At 41.9% G+C, this 17,908-nt stretch overlaps 4 protein-coding genes across 18 annotated transcripts in view; 3 read left to right on the top strand and 1 right to left on the bottom strand.

The window, feature by feature from the left end:
• Positions 1 to 93: 93 nt before the first annotated feature.
• pdp2 (putative pyruvate dehydrogenase phosphatase isoenzyme 2) lies at positions 94 to 3,780 on the top strand. The gene is made up of 9 exons (XM_017405591.3): positions 94 to 224; positions 482 to 609; positions 703 to 915; positions 1,022 to 1,141; positions 1,225 to 1,511; positions 2,053 to 2,158; positions 2,244 to 2,480; positions 2,570 to 2,869; positions 2,977 to 3,780. Exons 2-9 carry the CDS (start codon positions 529 to 531, stop codon positions 3,259 to 3,261), a joined length of 1,629 nt encoding a protein of 542 aa, XP_017261080.1. The 5' UTR covers positions 94 to 224; positions 482 to 528; the 3' UTR covers positions 3,262 to 3,780.
• Positions 3,781 to 4,295: 515 nt separating this feature from the next.
• LOC108229976 (B-cadherin) lies at positions 4,296 to 10,278 on the top strand. 3 transcript variants are annotated; one of them, XM_025003753.2, is made up of 15 exons: positions 4,296 to 4,576; positions 5,051 to 5,146; positions 5,236 to 5,385; positions 5,572 to 5,727; positions 5,824 to 5,965; positions 6,046 to 6,218; positions 6,299 to 6,427; positions 6,510 to 6,692; positions 6,789 to 7,033; positions 7,574 to 7,716; positions 7,808 to 8,032; positions 8,230 to 8,454; positions 8,528 to 8,658; positions 9,558 to 9,701; positions 9,814 to 10,278. In XM_025003753.2, the coding sequence occupies exons 1-15, from the start codon at positions 4,523 to 4,525 to the stop codon at positions 10,084 to 10,086; spliced, it is 2,469 nt and encodes an 822-aa protein (XP_024859521.1). In that variant the 5' UTR covers positions 4,296 to 4,522; the 3' UTR covers positions 10,087 to 10,278. The 3 variants fall into 3 exon arrangements, with proteins under 3 accessions (XP_024859521.1, XP_017261197.2, XP_037834361.1); XM_017405708.3 differs by having other exon boundaries at positions 6,507 to 6,692; positions 9,814 to 10,276; XM_037978433.1 differs by lacking the exon at positions 4,296 to 4,576 and having other exon boundaries at positions 5,059 to 5,146; positions 5,219 to 5,385; positions 6,507 to 6,692; positions 9,814 to 10,277.
• A 291-nt stretch (positions 10,279 to 10,569) lies between these two features.
• si:dkey-30c15.13 (uncharacterized protein LOC558731 homolog) lies at positions 10,570 to 15,114 on the top strand. 2 transcript variants are annotated; one of them, XM_025003654.2, is made up of 7 exons: positions 10,570 to 10,907; positions 11,030 to 11,191; positions 11,280 to 11,390; positions 11,467 to 11,523; positions 11,596 to 11,706; positions 11,827 to 11,973; positions 12,674 to 15,114. In XM_025003654.2, exons 2-7 carry the CDS (start codon positions 11,030 to 11,032, stop codon positions 12,722 to 12,724), a joined length of 639 nt encoding a protein of 212 aa, XP_024859422.1. In that variant the 5' UTR covers positions 10,570 to 10,907; the 3' UTR covers positions 12,725 to 15,114. The 2 variants fall into 2 exon arrangements, with proteins under 2 accessions (XP_024859422.1, XP_024859423.1); XM_025003655.2 differs by lacking the exon at positions 11,280 to 11,390.
• Positions 14,972 to 17,908, bottom strand: part of frmd4a (FERM domain containing 4A) — a 71,268-nt gene continuing 68,331 nt past the window's right edge. For all 12 annotated transcript variants that reach the window (XM_037978432.1, XM_037978430.1, XM_017405783.3 and 9 more), the window contains one exon: positions 14,972 to 17,603. Coding sequence is in view for 10 of the 12 variants with exons in the window: in XM_037978430.1 (XP_037834358.1) it covers positions 17,501 to 17,603 (103 nt within the window). In the remaining 2 variants the exon portion in view is untranslated. The remainder of the gene's footprint in view (positions 17,604 to 17,908) is intronic.

Below are 17,908 nucleotides of genomic sequence, written 5' to 3'. Positions count from 1 at the left end.
GTTAGATCAATGACTATGAACAAAGATTCAGGGCTGCAGCCAAAGAAAAGCGAACATTTTGTTCTGTTCGGTGGTTTTTCTCTCTGATCAGAGGGGACGTCTGCTGCTGACGTCACACGTCGCTGAACGCAGCTGTCATGTTTACTGTAGCGGGTGGATGTTTTGGACGGACTTTGATTCGTTCGTAAATAAGAGTTTGTACGCATTCCGTTTTGATATATAAGGTATTTGATGCGCGCTATGTGTTGTTTAAATGTGTTTGTGGATCAGTTGAGTTGGATAAAGACTCTCAGGATTGTCGGAACTTAAGCAGAGACAGCTGGAACTAGCATGCTAGCAGGGGGAAATCTGTTCAAACTCAGCTTTTGGAAGACTGCAGAGCTACTTTGAAGCTAGCTAACCAACACCTAACTTGTTTTTTTTCCCATTTCATCATCCTGTGAGTATCTAAAAGTATTTTCCTTTTCTCGCCTCTGACTAGACAAAAGTAAACACGCTGCACGTCACCATAAAACAGCTACAGTAGCGATGTATGGACGTGTGTACGCCAGCATTCTCCAGAAAGCCTCAAGTTACAGACTGGTAGTTTATTCTGCAGTTCCATTGCAGGTTCGTGTACTGATCAGGCTGCTTTGTTTTTCCTCCGTGTTGCTTCAAACACATCATGCGCTCTCTGCTCCATCTCCATCTCCTCTCCCTCAGGCAGTCCATCATTGCAGCCTCTCATCGTGGATCACCTCTGGATCACACCACAGGTGCCACAGGTGCAGCACCTGTGGATCACACCACAGGTGCTGCACCGGTGAGGAGTCTGGATTCTGGTTTCAAGGTGGGCGACATTTCTCGACGCGGCAGGATCTGGACTTCCAGCAGGGCCAAGTGCAGATCAACAGCATTCTTAGAAGCAACGAGCAGGTAACGGGTTCAGCTCGGAGTAACAGAACTCCAACATTTGACTGTGAAACATACAGTAGCCGAACCAATAACTAATCTGATTCATGTGTGTGATTCTCTGTTTCAGACCGTGAATGTGCCAGAGTTCGATGGCAGGGCGCTCAGTGCTGTGAGAAAGTTCGAAAGCAACCAGTTACCTGCTAATACGCCTAATGAGGACCGTCGCAGTGCAGCCACCTGCTTACAGGTATGCGTCCTTTGCTCTGGCTACGTGTTGTAGCCTTTTTGCTTCTCTATAACACCTTTTTCCCCCCTCCCGTATGTCTCCAGTCAAAGGGCATGCTCTTTGGAGTATTTGATGGCCACGGGGGCTGGGCCTGTGCCCAGGCTGTCAGTGAGCGGCTGCTGTATTACGTGGCCGTTGCTATGATGCCAAAGCAAAGCCTGGAAGAGCTCGAGAAGTGCATGGAGCACGGCAGACCTGTCCCTCCCGTCTTACAGTGGTATAAACATCATGCAGATTTTAACTACCGTGATTCTGCCTCTCTGTATATAAACCACCTCAGAGTCTTCTGGCAAGATTTACTGGACAACGAGGAGCACGATTCAGGCATGAGGTAGGTTACAATCTGTGAATTTCTAAAAAAAAAAAAGGAATTACCTCAGCAGTTGTGTTCTTTTGTTTAAAGCAATGTGTTTCCTACTATTTGCTTTTCATCTCTGTGTTCTTACCCATCAATAATGTATTTATATGAGTTTAAACATGTATGTTTTACACGCAAAAAAATAGGTAAAGCTGTGGATCTTTACTGTCTCAATCTTTATTGATTTACCTGTTAATGATTCAGTGTATCCAAGGATGTATGATGATGTATCGTTCATTGAAAAGTACAAGCAGTCAGATTAGTCTAAACTCCTTTTTTTAATTTAGTCTTTTAAGAAATTCAAAGCGCTGTTTCTTCTCAGTAAAAAGCAGCATTTTGTCAGTGCATGCCTCAGTCACCCGTTTGGCTCGAGAACACAAGGGGCATAAAAGTCAGTGGCCACAAAAGTGAAGTGAAGTCACAAAATGGCTGCTCGCTTTGCCTTAGTCAGCACTCACTTTTCCTGGGTTTAAGAGAGCAGCACAACACCTAACGCCTCATTGTTGACTTCCAGTCCCCAGGATGCTCTGGACATCGCTTTCAAACGACTTGACACTGACATCTCATTGGAGGCTCAGGTTCCTCTTTCCAACGACCTAATGAAAAGTACAGCCATCCAGGTAAAGACGTGCGTCTCTGTCTCTTGTGTCTCCGTGTGTCTGGGGTCACGCGGCCTTAATGGTGATTGCATCGTTACATCCCCAGGTTGCGTTTGCTGGGTGCACCGCCTGCGTGGCTCACGTCGGCATCGATGGGATCCACGTGGCAAACGCTGGCGACTGCCGCGCGGTTTTAGGGGTGCAAATTGAGGACGGTTCGTGGGGCGCCCTGCCTCTTTCTCAAGACCACAACTCGCAGAACCTGGCTGAGGTGGAACGGATCAAAGCCCAGCACCCACCTTCAGAGAGAGACACTGTGGTCACAGATGACAGGCTGCTGGGGGTCAGTTACTGTCTCAGGCTTGTAAAACATGTAGAGCGTTAGTTTTTTTTCCCTAAATTAGTCAGGTTAACCCTTTAACTTGTCTTCAGGTTCTGATGCCCCTGCGTGCATTCGGTGACGTGAGATTCAAATGGAGCCATGAGTTGCAGCAGAGCATTTTAGCCAGCATGGAATCTGGAGTGGACCTTGACTCTTTCAACTTGTATCAATACACGCCCCCTAACTATCTTACACCACCCTATCTGGATGTGACACCTGAGATAACCTACCACAAGCTGAGACCCCAGGACCGCTTCCTGATCCTCGGCTCTGACGGGCTGTGGGACGAACTGGGAAGCGAGGAGGCGGTTCGACTCGTTGGCGAGCACTTGAGTGGAATTCACCTGCAGGTTTGTATGCACTGAACACCGATTTGTCACAAAGAACCACACTTCGATCACGTAAAGATAGCCTTAAAAACATCATCTGACCACCCGTTATTATTTCTTTTTTCCAGGCTCCTGTCTCTCCGGCCGAGCGGCAGCTGAAACTGGGTCAGATGCATGAGCTCCTGCTGAAACGGCGAGCCCGTGCCTCCCCAGCTGTGGACCCCAATGCCGCCACGCACCTGATCAGGCATGCGCTCGGAACTGGGGAGTATGGAGAGCTGTCTCAGGAGAGGCTGGCCTCGATGCTCGCCTTGCCGGAGGACCTGGCTCGAATGTACAGGGACGATATCACGGTTACGGTGGTGTATCTGAACTACGACCTGGCTAGGCCTCACCACAGTTTACACAGTTAGTTTGGTTCCAAAGCCACGCCGAGAGAAACATTCCTAGCACTCAGCTTTGGTTTAGATCACTGTCAGTGTTTTGTTTTTTTTCTGGCTGAAATTTACATCCTGTTACATGAAGTGATTAATAGATATTTGAAGACAGTTTTCACTGTTATATTATGTGCAGGTAGACTTTTAAATAAGCTGTTAGATAGGTTTAACGCAGGTTGCATAGTCATTCCATTCCATTTAAAAAAATCAAGTCTCTGTGAAGAAATTAGCTCAACATCAAAAGCAGAAGTGTTGGATTTCAGTTCAGAGGTACAAACTAACGCACTTTGTTCCTTATCAGTATTTAGTTTCTCTCTCCTGTGCAGACAATCCATCTGTGCCTTTATTCCAGTTCACCTTATATTTATGTAAGATCTAAAATTTATCTTCAAACTGATGTTGTTGATTTACGTAAATTAAATGTCTTTTAATGTTTTCTAATTTGTTTTCTAATTGCTAAAATGTTTTTTTTAATAAACAACTGAGGAAAACATGTTTGATTTTGTCATATATACATGACGAGATGTTTGGTTTTACAGTTTATATTGGCAAATATATTTCTGCAAAAGGCAGTTTTGTTCTCTGACAGCCAAACGTGGGAAACGGAGTGAAACTATGGGAGAAGGAGTTTTCAAAATAAACCACTAACGTAATAGTTTCTGAGTGTTATGGGAGCCATTCTGATCCTCTGTTTTGTAAACATGCGTGCTTGTCCTTGGTGATAAGACTTAAACCGGTCTTAATTATTATGCAAATACATATTAAACTGGAATTACAGATTTTAAGCAGTACCAACAATGAAACAAACGAAAGAAATCCACGTTTCTTCTGTTTTAAATGTATAAAAAATACATCACGAAAACCTCAAGGTGTTTTGGGAGATGAGAGCGAGGGGCTCGCCTGCATAAACCCACCTGTATGTCTGCTGCTGCTGTTTATGTTTTTTTTCACCAACCTTTTCCTGATAAAATCAAACAGCAACTCAGTTTCTTTAGTGTCAAACAGTAAAACACACGAGTAGGGTTGGATTGGAAACAGTCACCGCGCATAGAGCTGAACAGAGGTTAAAGAATATACAGGCTGGGGAACTCTGAAGGTGGAAGAACACTGTTTAAGGAAGTTTAAGAAAGGCCACAAACTTGGCATTTTGCCTCTTGAACGGAGCAGCAGCTTCAGTTTGGAGAGTCGACCCGGTGCCGGAGCAGCAGAGATCTGTAGGGTTTCTAAGCTGGGAGACATGACAGGAAGCAGCAGGAGCTGGAGGGTCATGTTTTTGTTTAGCCAACTTCAGGTAAGTTTGCTGTTGTCCACAATTAAAATTTATCTTATACGTAATCCACCTAAATTGGATTTTACATTTGCAATGGTTCTTGATTGTAAAACACTGTCTTCTGTATTCATGCTTAGTGTAGAGTTTTGTGTAAACTTTAATTATTAGGCTTGCTAACCCGTTTGTTATTGCAGAACGAGCACAATGCTTTCTTTCTTAGAGGAACAGAGAAGATTTTGAAAAGTTGACCACCTTTTGTATAAGAAATTATTACACTGAAAAGTCCACATTGTTTTAGGTGGAAATGGTTTCCAAAAAAACCCCATAATAACCCCATAATAACCTGTTTTTAGCTTCTGTAGACTGAATGTCTCATTTGTCCAGAAATTCAATCTTTGTCTTAAAGTTTCATCCAGAAGGCATTTTGTTTTGTTTTTTAAGGGCAGATCTAAGAGCAGATGATTGTATAATAATTGAATCCTGTTTGTTCCTCAGAGTTTTGTGTTTCTGGCTGCGGAGATACAACCAATGTGCTTGGACAACAGTCACAACTGCACAAATCCCCAAATCCTCAGCACGAACAATCTTAAGGTATATTTAAAAGGTTTTTGATGTACTCAGCAGAGGGTTTTACATGTAAAAACTGAATCTAACTCAGTATAGTGTGTGAAATGAAACAGGGTGAAGCTGAAAACGTCCTCCAGCTGATCCCCATCATTAAATTTCCTCTCATGACTGACGGTTTGAAGCGGATGAAGAGGGAGTGGGTAATTCCCCCTGTTAGCTTCCCAGAAAATGACAGGGGTCCATTCCCCAAACTTATGGTGAAGGTAACTAAAGTAATATTTAGCAAACTGAAATGCTTTCACTGCTTTTCAATGAGCTGAGTCATCTCTTTTTTTTTTTTTTTTTTTTGTCATTTTAAATCAGTCTCTGCTGCGATGGACATTTATAAGATGTGGATCAGCTTCTTTGCTATTAATCTTTTTTTTTTTTTTTTTTTTTTTGTTATTTAGCTCAAATCCAGCAACGCGGACAAGATAGCCATAACATACAAGATCAGTGGAGCAGGTGCAGACGGGCCCCCTGAGGGTGTTTTTACTATGGATGAGCGATCTGGCATGTTATATGTGACCCAGCAACTGGACAGGGAGAAAAACGACAGATATAAGGTGACCCACTTTTTTTAAATGAGGCATCACGTTCAATTTCTGTCATCCAAGAGTTCAAACGCTTTCTAAAGCAAGCGAATGTGCTGTTCGTCACAGCTGTGTGCTCATGCGCTGAATCACGGGGTGAAGGTAGAAGAGTCCATGGAGCTCACCATTAACATCATCGACCAGAACGACAACCCTCCAGAATTCAATCAGAGCGTCTTCACCGGCAGAGTGAGCGAAAGTGCTGACGTCGGTGAGCAGCAGCTTCGAGAAACTCTTTCAAACGTAAAAATAAAGGACAGTAAGTCATTTTGTTCTTGCTTTCATCTACAGATGAGCCCATCGTAAAGGTAACGGCAGTGGATAAGGATGATCCAGACACAAACAACGCCATAATTAGGTATCGGATAATATCTCAGATGCCCAAAATGCCAGCAGATGACATGTTTGCCATAAACTCAGTGAGTGGATTGATCAGACTGAAGGGAAAAGGACTGGACAGAGAGGTGATGTTACTTTAAACATGACTACAACTCTTCCTTATTCGTTTTTCCCCTTTTTAACTAATTTTATTTTCCTGTCTTAGACTCACGCAGAGTATAAGCTGACCATAGAGGCAGCTGATATGGTGGGTAAAGGTCTGACCACGACCTGCACTGTTCGCTGCATCATCACCGACAGCAACGATAACGCTCCACAGTTCACTGTGACATACGTGAGTTACACAGACACTTCACCTTATTTCCGACGTCTCGGTCTTTGAATTTATTTAACAGTTTTTCGTCTCTCCCCAGAAGTCCACGTCTGTCCATGAGAATGAAGTTGGAGTGGAGGTAGCAAGACTACAAGTAACTGACAGGGATGAGTTGGGATCTCCAAACGCCAACGCCAGATTCTCTATAATCAAAGGCAATGAAGGGAAAGAATTTAACATCACTACAGGATCAGATAAAATGGAGGGAATTATCCAAACGGCCAAGGTTTGAATGGGTTTGGATAGTTTACAAAAATAAGTGTGTTTAGATGAATGTGTCAAGCTGAATATGTCTATTTTTAAATGTTATTTTTTTTACAAGGAGCTGGATTTTGAGAGGACGCCTGCCTTCAGTCTGTTGGTAGTTGTAACCAACGAAGTGCCTTTTTCTGTACCTGTGTCCACGTCCACAGCCACAGTCACCATCAGGGTGGAGGACAAAAACGAGCCTCCTGTTTTCAGTCCAGCTTGGCTGCCGGTCACCGCGTCAGAGGACGTGAAAATCAGCACCTCTGTGGTCCAACTCAAAGCTAAGGACCCTGACTCAGCTAGGAAACAGACCGTTAGGTAAGAAAAAAGATTTATTATTGTGTCAAATAAAAATAAAGTTTGAAATATTTTTCCTTTTTATTTTTGTTTTGCTAAAGTGAAAACCGTTTTTATTTATTTACCCATGTAGTTATCAAAATTTTATATTTTAACAGTTCCACTTTCCTCAAAAGAGCGTGCAGCTGAACATTTTAAGGCATTCAGTTGGTATATCTAAATAGTCCCTGGATTGTACAGAAATGCATAAAAACCCTACTCATAATCACATATATTTGCAAAAAATAAAAAATCTTTTTAGCTGAAAATCGTCCTCGGACAGTTTGGATATTCAATTCAAATTCAGTCCAGTGTAATAAAAACTGAGTGGTTGTTTAAACTTGGAATATTTCTCAAAACTGATCAATTATTATCTTAGATGGACAGAAAAAATAGTTCTGACACGAGTTTCCTGAAATATGACCTGAACCGGTATGAGTTTGCATACAGATACAGTTTGTTAAATGCTCGGTATGCGTGTGCTCAGTCCTGCTCTGATCGTGTTGTTTCCTTTGTTTTCAGATATAAACTACACAACGACACCGCCCGCTGGCTGAGCGTCGACTCCAGCTCAGGACTGGTCAAAGTTGCTAACAGCATGGACAGAGAATCACGATTCACTAAACACAGCAAATATACAGTTTTAGTTTTGGCTTACGATGATGGTAAAATGATACATTTGGTATTATTATTTTTTGACAAGTTTTATACACCCGAGAGAAAAAACACCACCTGAATCCCTCTCATTTCCTTTAGGTGACATTCCGGCTACAGGCACAGGTACCCTGGTTGTGACTTTACTGGATGTGAATGACAATCGTCCCGTGATCAAGCAGAGGAAAGCCAGTCTGTGCAACAGGGACCCTTTTCCTGTCTGCCTGGATGTTGTGGACCTGGATGGACCCGGTCATGCAGGGCCGTTTACTGTGGAGCTTACAGGAGACCACAGGATGAGCTGGACTGCCACAATCAACTCCTCAAGTAAAGAAGCTTACAGGCACACATGGACATAACAAAATGTGGAAGTTGTTGTTTAGCGACCCTACAAAGCTTTAGCTACTTATTGATGGCTTTTTAACTGGTGGTGTAAATGTAAATTGCATGCTTTAAATTAAGTTTTTACATGACAGGTAACTCAAACTACCGACTTCTAAAGTTTCTTCTTGTTTTTTGTCCAGGTGACGTGGTGTCTCTGGCCCCCAAGCGAGACTTACCTCCAGGGGACTACAATGTGGTGATGCGTATTTATGATGCTGACACGCTCCACCAGGACAGCACGCTGAACGTGGAGGTGTGTCAGTGTCAAGGGGCGGTCGCCGCCTGCTTCATCCCACGTTCTGACCCACACGGACACCATCCTTCTGCTGCAGCCTCAGTCCTGGGAGCTATTTTTGGTGTTCTGTGTACGTAACCAGTTGGTCCTAATTTCATTTTGCTGGCTTTGTCATGACTCGCTTATTTTTCATTTGATTATAGTGCTGCTCCTGCTGTTTCTGTTGTTCCTGAGGAGGAGGAGGAGGGCGGAGAAGGACAGTCCTCTTCTTGAAGATTTACCCAGAGACACCATTTTCTGCTACAACGAGGAGGGAGGTGGCGAGGACGACCAGGTAGGAGGAGACCGAAGGGTTAAAAAGTGATCATCTTTTATTAGTTTTCATAAAAAATACATGACCATTTTTTAAACTGAACATCACGATTAACAAATTTGCCACTCAGTAAACATAATATTCATCATGCATATAACTAAAATCTTTTTATTTTTTTGCTTGTTTATATTGTGAATTTTATCGCCTACCACTGAAGGCAAAAACAGAGCAGTAATTATTTTTGACCATGTCTGTGTGTGTTTGTTTGTCTGAACCATTAGCAAAACATCCAATGAACCACTGGGCAAATCTAAATGAAACTTTCAGAAAGTAATCAATGGATGGACATCTACAACTAAATCCTTTTCAAGATGACCATCACAGCAGGCAATCTGAGGAAATACAGAAATGGCTATAATTTTTTTTTATAATTTTACAGATAATAAGCTCAAACTTGGTGTGGTAGTTGTTGAGAGTTATCCTCAACACATACTTCCTGCGAGATGTGGCTGTGGTGGCCATCATGAATTAGATATGCATTTCGTCAGGCTATTCTAGGCCTTTTTTTAATAAAGAAAATAGTTAAGTGAGATACTGCTTGCTAAAGTCACACATTGTGTGTCCAGGATTGCAACATTTCAGAGTTAAAAAAAGAAAAAACAGATTTTAGGACTTTAAGGGATTGTTCTGCACAAATATGGACAGAAACCTGGGTCCTTAAAGAACCCAGTCAACAAATAAGTCGTCTGTTTGTTGAAGAAGATAATTTGATCTGACATATCTGAGTGTGGCGAATGTATTCAAACTTCTTCTCTTTAAGAATTGTCCTCTTTTATTCTTCAGTGTCTGAAACTAAACCTCCCTGTTGATGGCAGATGTCGACTAACAATAGATAATGTGATCCTTTTTTTTATTTGTAGGACTACGACCTGAGCCGGCTCCACAGAGGACTTGATAATCGTCTCAAAGTCTTCAGCACTGATGTTTTGCCTGCCGTCCAGAGCCGACCAAGGGACCGCCGACAAATCCAACCCAATGAGGAAATTGTCAAATTCATCGAGGATGTGAGTAATCATGAAATTGATAAACAACAACACTCTTTGACCTGTCGCTGAAATGTCTTCACTGATTCTGCTTTTAGTAATTGTTTCAAACTTAGTTTTTTTTTTTGTCTAGACCCTGCGAGCGGCCAACAGCGACCCGGCGGCGCCTCCTTATGACTCTCTCCTGGTGTTCGACTTTGAAGGCAGAGGCTCTCGGGCAGATTCTCTCAGCTCCATCAACTCCTCAGAGTCAGGTGAAGAGCAGGACTTTCAGAGTCTGACTCAGTGGGGACCACGCTTCAGCAGACTGGCAGATTTGTACACGAGGGACAGAGAGGATGATGAGGATGATGATGATGATGATGATGATAGGAATATCTTGCCAGGAAAAACAGAGTGGGTCTGATCTGACCCCCACATATTTATAGTCGCTCTAAATCTGTGCCCATCTGGCCAAGATCTTACGAATGCTGTGATCTCTTTCTGCCACCTTCTGGGGTTTAACAGACTGTTTGAACATTTATATTTTTAACTTTCCAGTTCATTTTTGTATTCTATTTTTTTTTGTCAATGACGTATTTGTTAACAAGAAAATGACAATAAAAGTTATATGATTATGTGCCTGTTATTTACAGGGACTGTGAAGAAGTTCTGTTATTGAAAGGAAGTGATCATACTCTGTTTACAACAGGAAGCTGTGGCTACATCTTGATCAGGCTCACTGTCTGCGGTGTTTATTTTATTAATAGAAATGATTTGACCGTGTCAGGCAGGAAAGGGATAACTAACATAAAGAAAATGTGCTATGATTTGTTAACTTGGGTGCACAAATTTTATTTTTATAGGCTAACTAGAACTCTGTAGACTCAACTTTGAGTCTTTATGGTTAAAAGCAACTAACAGGGTTATAATAAATTTAAAAAAATAGCTAAAAATGAAACCAGTCGTCTGATGCTTCAGCAACTCCTCCCTGCATTCTGATAAGTGTCTGACTCACGGCCAATCATCTCCCTGAATCTCCTCCTTCAGACTGAACTTTAACCTCTCATTGTTGTCCAACTCGAGTGAACTTTGACCCTGTAGGTCCAGTTTCTCACTACACCGGGGAGTTGAAGAAGCAATGATATAAGCTGTCAGATGTCTCTTATTCCTTATTTTGTTCATTTTGTATTTTTATTCGGAATGACAGCCTGCGGATAAATGAAGTAAACCCAACGTCCAGGAGAGGTAAGAAGAAACAAGCTGTACTTTTTAGATCTCAGGTGTGTGTTTGTGTTGTGATTTTTTTCACAGCTAATCTTCTTTTTTGTTTTCTTTTTGAATCAATGAACATGTTTCTTCCACAACAGATGATGCAGAACATGTTCCAGGAGGGGCTCTACCAGGTCTTTTTCAAGGAGGCACGTCAACCTCAGCCCACCACCCAGGACTCGGACACAGGGGAGCTGAACAACGCCAGGATTCACCGCTGGTTTGGGACTGTGGTGAACACAAGGCTTTTAGTCACCGGGGTGAGCTGCTGCTTCTGCGTTTGTTGCACTCTAAATGATTCTTTTATAGCCTCTGTAAGATTTTCCTTGGGGGGGTTTCCCCTTTCAGGTGGTTCAGTTCATCAGTGCTTTGGCTTGCACACTGACAACAGTGAGCCATGCGTGTGTGAGGTACAGCTGTTCTGTCTCCATGATGACGCCAATATGGTCAAGCTTATTTGTGGGTCTGCTGCAGCTGCTTTACACTTTTACAGCGAGAAAGGTTAACAGAATCCTAACTGCTGGTGTTGTTGCAGTATGTGGCTGCTGGGTGTCTGGCAATGGCAGTTCAGAGAAAAGCCAGTAAATTAAAGGTAAACATTTATTTCTAAGACAACCTTTTCTGCTTCCCTGCTCAGCTAACATTTATATCACCAACCCAACAGATCGTGGCTCTGATGGCTCTGAACGTTTTCAGCCTGCTGTTTGGATTCTCTGCTCTGCTGGCCAACAGTCTCGTACCCGTGCCACCTGCAGCACTCGGCTCATACCAGCAGGTGAGCCTCTGTCGCCAGAAAACGTTTCAGTCATCCTTCAGGCAGTTTTTCCCATGATGTGTGATGGTGGAATGCTGCCACTTCCACTTCTCTTTCCTCTCCCCGTCTCCATCTGCTCAGAGGGCTGGTTCATATGTCGCAAACGCCACTTCCACGGTGTTCGCCGCCCTGTGCTCTCTGGGTTCAGTCTACATACTCTTCCTGTCATGGAGAGGTTTGCGCCGCTACAGTTCTCCCCATATCCAGGCCTACTGTCACGTCTCACAGGTACACATATGATCTATAAACAGAGCGACTGGGCCTAACAGCAACTGGATTTACTTTAAATATTGTACCCAAATACAATTTTTGGTTCTTGTTTTCATTTGAATGTTTTATTTAGGCAAAAATCTTACTTAAACAAAATAGAGCTATTTTTAAGGATGCTTTTTGTACAAATTATATCAAAAAATCCCCTTTTTTATAGCTAAAACAAGAGGTTTCAACAGCTGATATTCAAATGTTTTAGTAATGTATTGAAATACAAAGATTAGAGGAAGTTCAAACACTGAAAGCATAACTTTTTAATCAGAACATTGTTTTTTCCTGTTTCCTCTGTCATTAATCAGCTCAAAGCCATTAATTTGAATCTATTGTTCTTGTAGCTGAAAGCCGTTCTATCTCCTGCAGATTCAGAAACATCCTGATTGTTAACACTGATTAGACTGACGCTCTAATAACACAGTGTGTGTGATTTTTGATTTATTTGTTCAGAAGGAGCAACTTAGTTTGTCAGAAGATCTTTTGTTTGTAAAGGAATATATTTGCAATTCTTTATTGGTCATTTTATTTCAAAACAATTGTGAGTAAAACCTGTTTTTAGTGACAAAACAGATGAGTGTCTAGAAGTTAGAATAATAATTAGACTTTACTGATCGAAAACTACTGGCTTTAAGATGTCTTTAACATTTTTGTATGTTTTTTACAGGATGCTGAGGACACTAATGGGCTGCTGGAACAGGAAGTGAATAATCTGTGAAACTCAACGGCATGAAAACTCTCCGGCTCTCTCTCCCATGTGGATTTCATCTCAGAACTGAACCACTAATTCTGACAAAGACGCTCTAAGGACTGTTGGTGCAATCCTGATGTAACATGGATGAAATCTCATCAAGTCACCAGAAGGAGACTCTGTGTCGCCTATTCTTTGGAACAAACCATCATAAATACCCAAAGTGCATCAGATTTGAAGCCACTGGAAAACAAAACATAATTTTCCTAATTACAAATTTATAACTGATTTTAAATATTAGAAAACCTTGAAAATTTGACATTACCAAAAATTTTTTAATGAACACTAGAGGGCAGCATTGTCAAAGTTGTTCACGATGTGGTCCAGTTCTGTTCACTGATCCGATCCCACTGAGCAAAACTGGACTTCACACTAATTTATTTAGTAGGAGGAAACTGTATGACCTGATGAGTGCAGAATAAATATTATAATTTGACACCTGTGATCTAATTTTCACTCAGTGTGAACAAATATTCAGAAATATAGCTCAGCTCTGTTCAAATCTTTCACGAACCAATATTTTTATTGATTGAAATTGGATTATTTGCATCTTAACCTAACTTCTAAAAATATATTTAGACTTAGCAGATATAAAAATGTCACAAATGTTAGATGTCTGCCAGTATGACATGAAACTGGGCTGTAAAAAGTAAGGGGGGGTGGTGGAGTATTTTTGTGATGGAAGAGTTCGTTAAAATGATTAAAGGCCAACCATTCCTTTAAGGTGTGAACATCACAACGCCACTTTCATCCCAGAGTTTTAAGGCCAAGATCGTCTTACGTAGAGAAATGATGACGTCGTAGCCTTTTCGGTCAAACTTTGAAAATAACCTTTCGGTAAATCTCATGCTCAGAACGACTCTCAGTTGCTGCCACATTAAGTTTCAGCTCAATTTCAGTAAAAACTGACAGAGTTAAAACCATTCTTGTGTTGGCTAATGTTGAAAAAAATTTAATCAAGTTTAGACGTGCAGCCAGTGATTAGTTTCTGAGAGTTTCCTTAAAATTTGTCCAGTGGTTCACAAGGTATTTCACTAAGAGACAGACACGAGCAAAAAGCTTATCGACTGACTTCTCCTTTTGGTGATGATAAAAAAAGGTCATGCTGCCGTCTAGTTGCAAGCACAGACAAACCAACGGGCAGTAACAGACTTGTGTGAGTAAAAAAAAAAAAAAATCAGAGTGCAGCTACTTTCTCACGGCATGTCTGACTAACAACTTCCAGCTGTTGAGCTGCGATGGGAACACGTGGAGAACAAAGAGGAACATGGGATTCATTTCGAAATGGACACAGAACTGGAGAACAAACCAAAGCTGGATAGGAAGGATGAGTGTCCTCACAGACACTGACTTAAGATTCACTTGATAAAAACCTGTTGTCACCAACACTCCATATGATCAAATATCCACAAATGCTACTAGTACTACCAAAGGAATGAATTTTAGCTGCTGAGTTAGGGGAAGCAAGCTAAATAAAATAGGTTGAAGTGATCCATTTTAACGTCGTGATCTGTTGAGTCACTTGATTTCTGTTTGGATTCTTCATTCCTTTAACTCCAAAGGAAATCCTCTCAGAGGGAAGTGACCGAGGCCGGGATGTGATGACATGAGAGTGAGCGCGTCTGGAGGGGAGGAAGTGGTGATTACATGTTAGGATTCCTTTTGATAAGTCTGACACCGTGACCCTTAACCCGAATGACTCTGAGGGTTTTACCCCCCCCACCCCACCCCTCAGCTGCTTAGGAAGTGAGTAAAAGCAGAACAATAAGACAGACACAGGCATCATCTTGAGAACATTCATCAATAATTTATTTTCTTAACTCTCAAGAACCAGCGCGGCTTCTCATCTTGAAAATTCATCATTAATTTCCAACAACACAGTTTTGCAAAATGTAAAGTTACTATACAAATTCTTAATAGAAAAAAAAGAATAAATTAACTGTGGAATTCAGATTTTTTAATCAATTCCACATTTTTTTTTTTTTCCTTTTCTACAACGCATTTAATGTTTAGTTACAGCTGAAGAGAACTGATCAAATCAAGTTACATGCTCTATTGTCCAGTTGAGGAAGTGACCTACTATTCCACTGTTAAAATAAGCTTCATTTTGCACATCTGGTCTTGAACCTATTGGTAAGAATGAAGAAATGTCTAGATCCTACACGGTGATGCAGTAACTGGTCATTTTGTAGCACCTGAAAAGGTTGGTTGTTGTTTTTTTTCTTTTCCATGTTGGAACTAAAAGAAAAGACAATACTGGTCCATATAAAACGTAACTTTGTTAAAATAATGAACGTGAGTGTTACCCTCCGTACATACAGGAAAAGACTGATAAAATAGGTACCTCCTTCCTCCGGGAGCATTACAAAAAACCCTCATCAGTATGGAGCGGGGAAAGTGCCACAGAAGAACGTCGCTCTCGTTCACGACGGGGCTCAAGGGTCAGAGATTAGAAACAGGTCAGAAAACGAGGTGGCAGAACAACACGTCGGAGCAAAGGGGAAATGATTTCGGCGAGAAAAAGTTGGACGTTGTGCTGTCTTTGGGTCATTTTGTCAGAGGCATGCATGGGGTTGTGTCTTCAGCACAAAAACCACTGAAGCTTGAACGCAGGATCGTGACAAAGTCCTATCAGCGAGAACCCGGTGATTGCCGGTTCCAGTCTTGCATAAGAGCTTATCTAAAGTCATCAAGTAAGGATGAATGACTTGGAGAACCAAACATGCAACCAAGACTACACCGTTTTTCTTTTGTAACACAATGTAAAAACTACTTATGGCAGCCTTTAAGGAAAACACAACAATAGGAGGAGGACAGGGTGAGATTTGCACCGTTCTCTCTCTATCCAGTCCTAATCAGGCTTAAAATTTAGAATTTATTATTCAAATTCATTAAATAATTACAAATTTGTGCAACGATGAACCATTAATTGTTTGTAAGAACAGATGAAGAACGGTTAAAAAAAGACAGCTTCTTCATACAAAACCAGATGTGCTTTTCAAAACCTGTTCTGGATTTTTGATTGGGATGCCTGAAAAATTATTTTTAGATTTAAAGATTTTTTTTTTTTTTGCTCTGACTTCAGGACTTTTCTTCATGTCAACCTGACCATGACCAAAAAACAAACAAACAAAACAACACCAACCCAGTTTGATATTAACAGGTAAAGTTTACACTCTGACACAGGAACACAGTAACTGCAGGTCCAGCCCACGAATACACCAAATGTTGTGCTTTCATACGAAACGTTTTAATGAACTTGATTTGACTCCATGGCAGATGAAGCAGACGTGTCTCCCGGGTTGCTGCTTTAAAGAATGGCTTTTAGACAGTCGTGATTCGAAGGAGCACGTATGACTGCAGTAGGTTCAGTGGTGAGTTACAGTACGTATCGCAAAGCACCCAGACGGTTGGGACTAATAGATTAGGTTCGGTTGCAACGCCCCAGCTTTGCTAAAAAGATGGGAGAACACAGTGCTGTAAAGGGACCGACAGACACCCAGCAAGGTAACAACCAGTGTGGAGCCATGAGAGTCAAACGAACCTCACAGTAAAAACTATGTATGAGTGTTTCATCACTGAGCAGCTCCAACGTGAATCTGCAAGGACAGATTTTCAACAGTTATATTTCACTGTCAGAGATAAAAAATAAACAAATGAGAGAAGATGAAATGAAAGTATCTTTGACTTGTTGTGGCCAAACCAACACCTCCACACAACTGATAATCACGTGGCCAGAAAAACTGTTTTAGTTTTGTTTTTTTCAAGGCGGAATAAATGATGAAGCCACTGAAAATAAAACCTGTAGCCCGATGCCTGATCTCCAAATTCTGCCAATAATGTTCTATAGATCCTTCACTTCAGTCGTCCCAGTGCTGGGAACCTAAAGAAAATGCGCTTCAATTTCACTCTGTTGATTAAAACCAGTTCATAGCCTTGTACAGTGTTCTTTATTGCTATAGTCCTCGTCTGTATCAGGTATCGTCCCAGAGAGCATCCTAATATTGTCACTGGGGTTCGCTCGCATATTGCTGACCGACAGCCACGTCTCTGCTGAGGCACCTGCATAAGAACCGCGGTGTGACCGGCTGATCCGGCAGCTGTGTTCGGAGGGGGGATTAAACAGTGTTGAATCTGAAATCTTCTCTTTTTATAAATATAAATTAGGAATTTAGGAAAACAGAAACAATGTGGATGTGGATAACGAAATGCAACATAGTTCATTTAGGGTCAAAAAAATTATTATTATTATCATTTTTTAACTGGTGGCTCAAATCCAGTGTGTATCCTCTGGGTGGCAGTGCGCCGGAGTGATAGCAGGATGCAATATGGAGCAGATCCTGGACTGGTCGATGTTGGGTTTGTTGAGTGTGAAAAGCAGTTGGGATGCTCTGTGCTCTGTCGTTCCTTGCTCTTGACTTTTTTTGGCCCATTGCTTGTGTGCTCCAGAAGGTGAAGAAAGAAAGCAGGGAAACAGCTGAGGCGGCACTTCTCAGTCTGTCCTGTGGAACGAGCCCTTATCAGAGCCCAGCGAGTGCGTCCCTGTCCGGCTGAGCTGTGATAGACAGGGCGTAACGAAGAAGTGGGCAGATTTAAGGAGGACACGGACTCTTGTTTGGTTGAGTCGAGGGGGTTCGTTGGACCTTCAGGATGAGGTTATCGGTTGCTGATGGGTTTTAGTGAAGAACAGAGAGGAGGCCGTAGGAAGGACAAAGAAATATTTCTAGGCCCTGCAGGAAGGTCTCAGACCAGCGTCCCAGGTTTGGCCTTGTCTTTTCTGTACCACTGCACATCTGCCAGCTCTGAACACAGGGGGCTGCTGAGGAAACAGCTGTCACTAAAAGACCTGCGGAAGAAGACACAACAGTTTCACTGACGACGGCATTTCATTTCTAAAACTTTCAAAATAAGACGTCTAAATGCCGCCGAGCTTGCATGTTTTAAAATGCTGCGTAACAGTTGGATTGTTAAGTACTTTTATTAGTTCATCCTGCAGTGAAGCATCTCAGTCAGCTGAGCACATGCAAAGATCAGGCACAGTAACAGCCACAGAAAGACAAACACACAGCACCTCCACCACAGCAAGAAATAAGAAGCGAACCTTTCCCATCATCAGCCTTTACTACATGTAACTACTCTTTACTAACCACT

Source organism: Kryptolebias marmoratus, linkage group LG11 (assembly GCF_001649575.2).
Source record: "Kryptolebias marmoratus isolate JLee-2015 linkage group LG11, ASM164957v2, whole genome shotgun sequence".
Lineage (NCBI taxonomy): Eukaryota > Metazoa > Chordata > Actinopteri > Cyprinodontiformes > Rivulidae > Kryptolebias > Kryptolebias marmoratus.
Note: the sequence above shows the minus strand (reverse complement) of the source record. Positions and strands in the feature narration are given on the sequence as shown.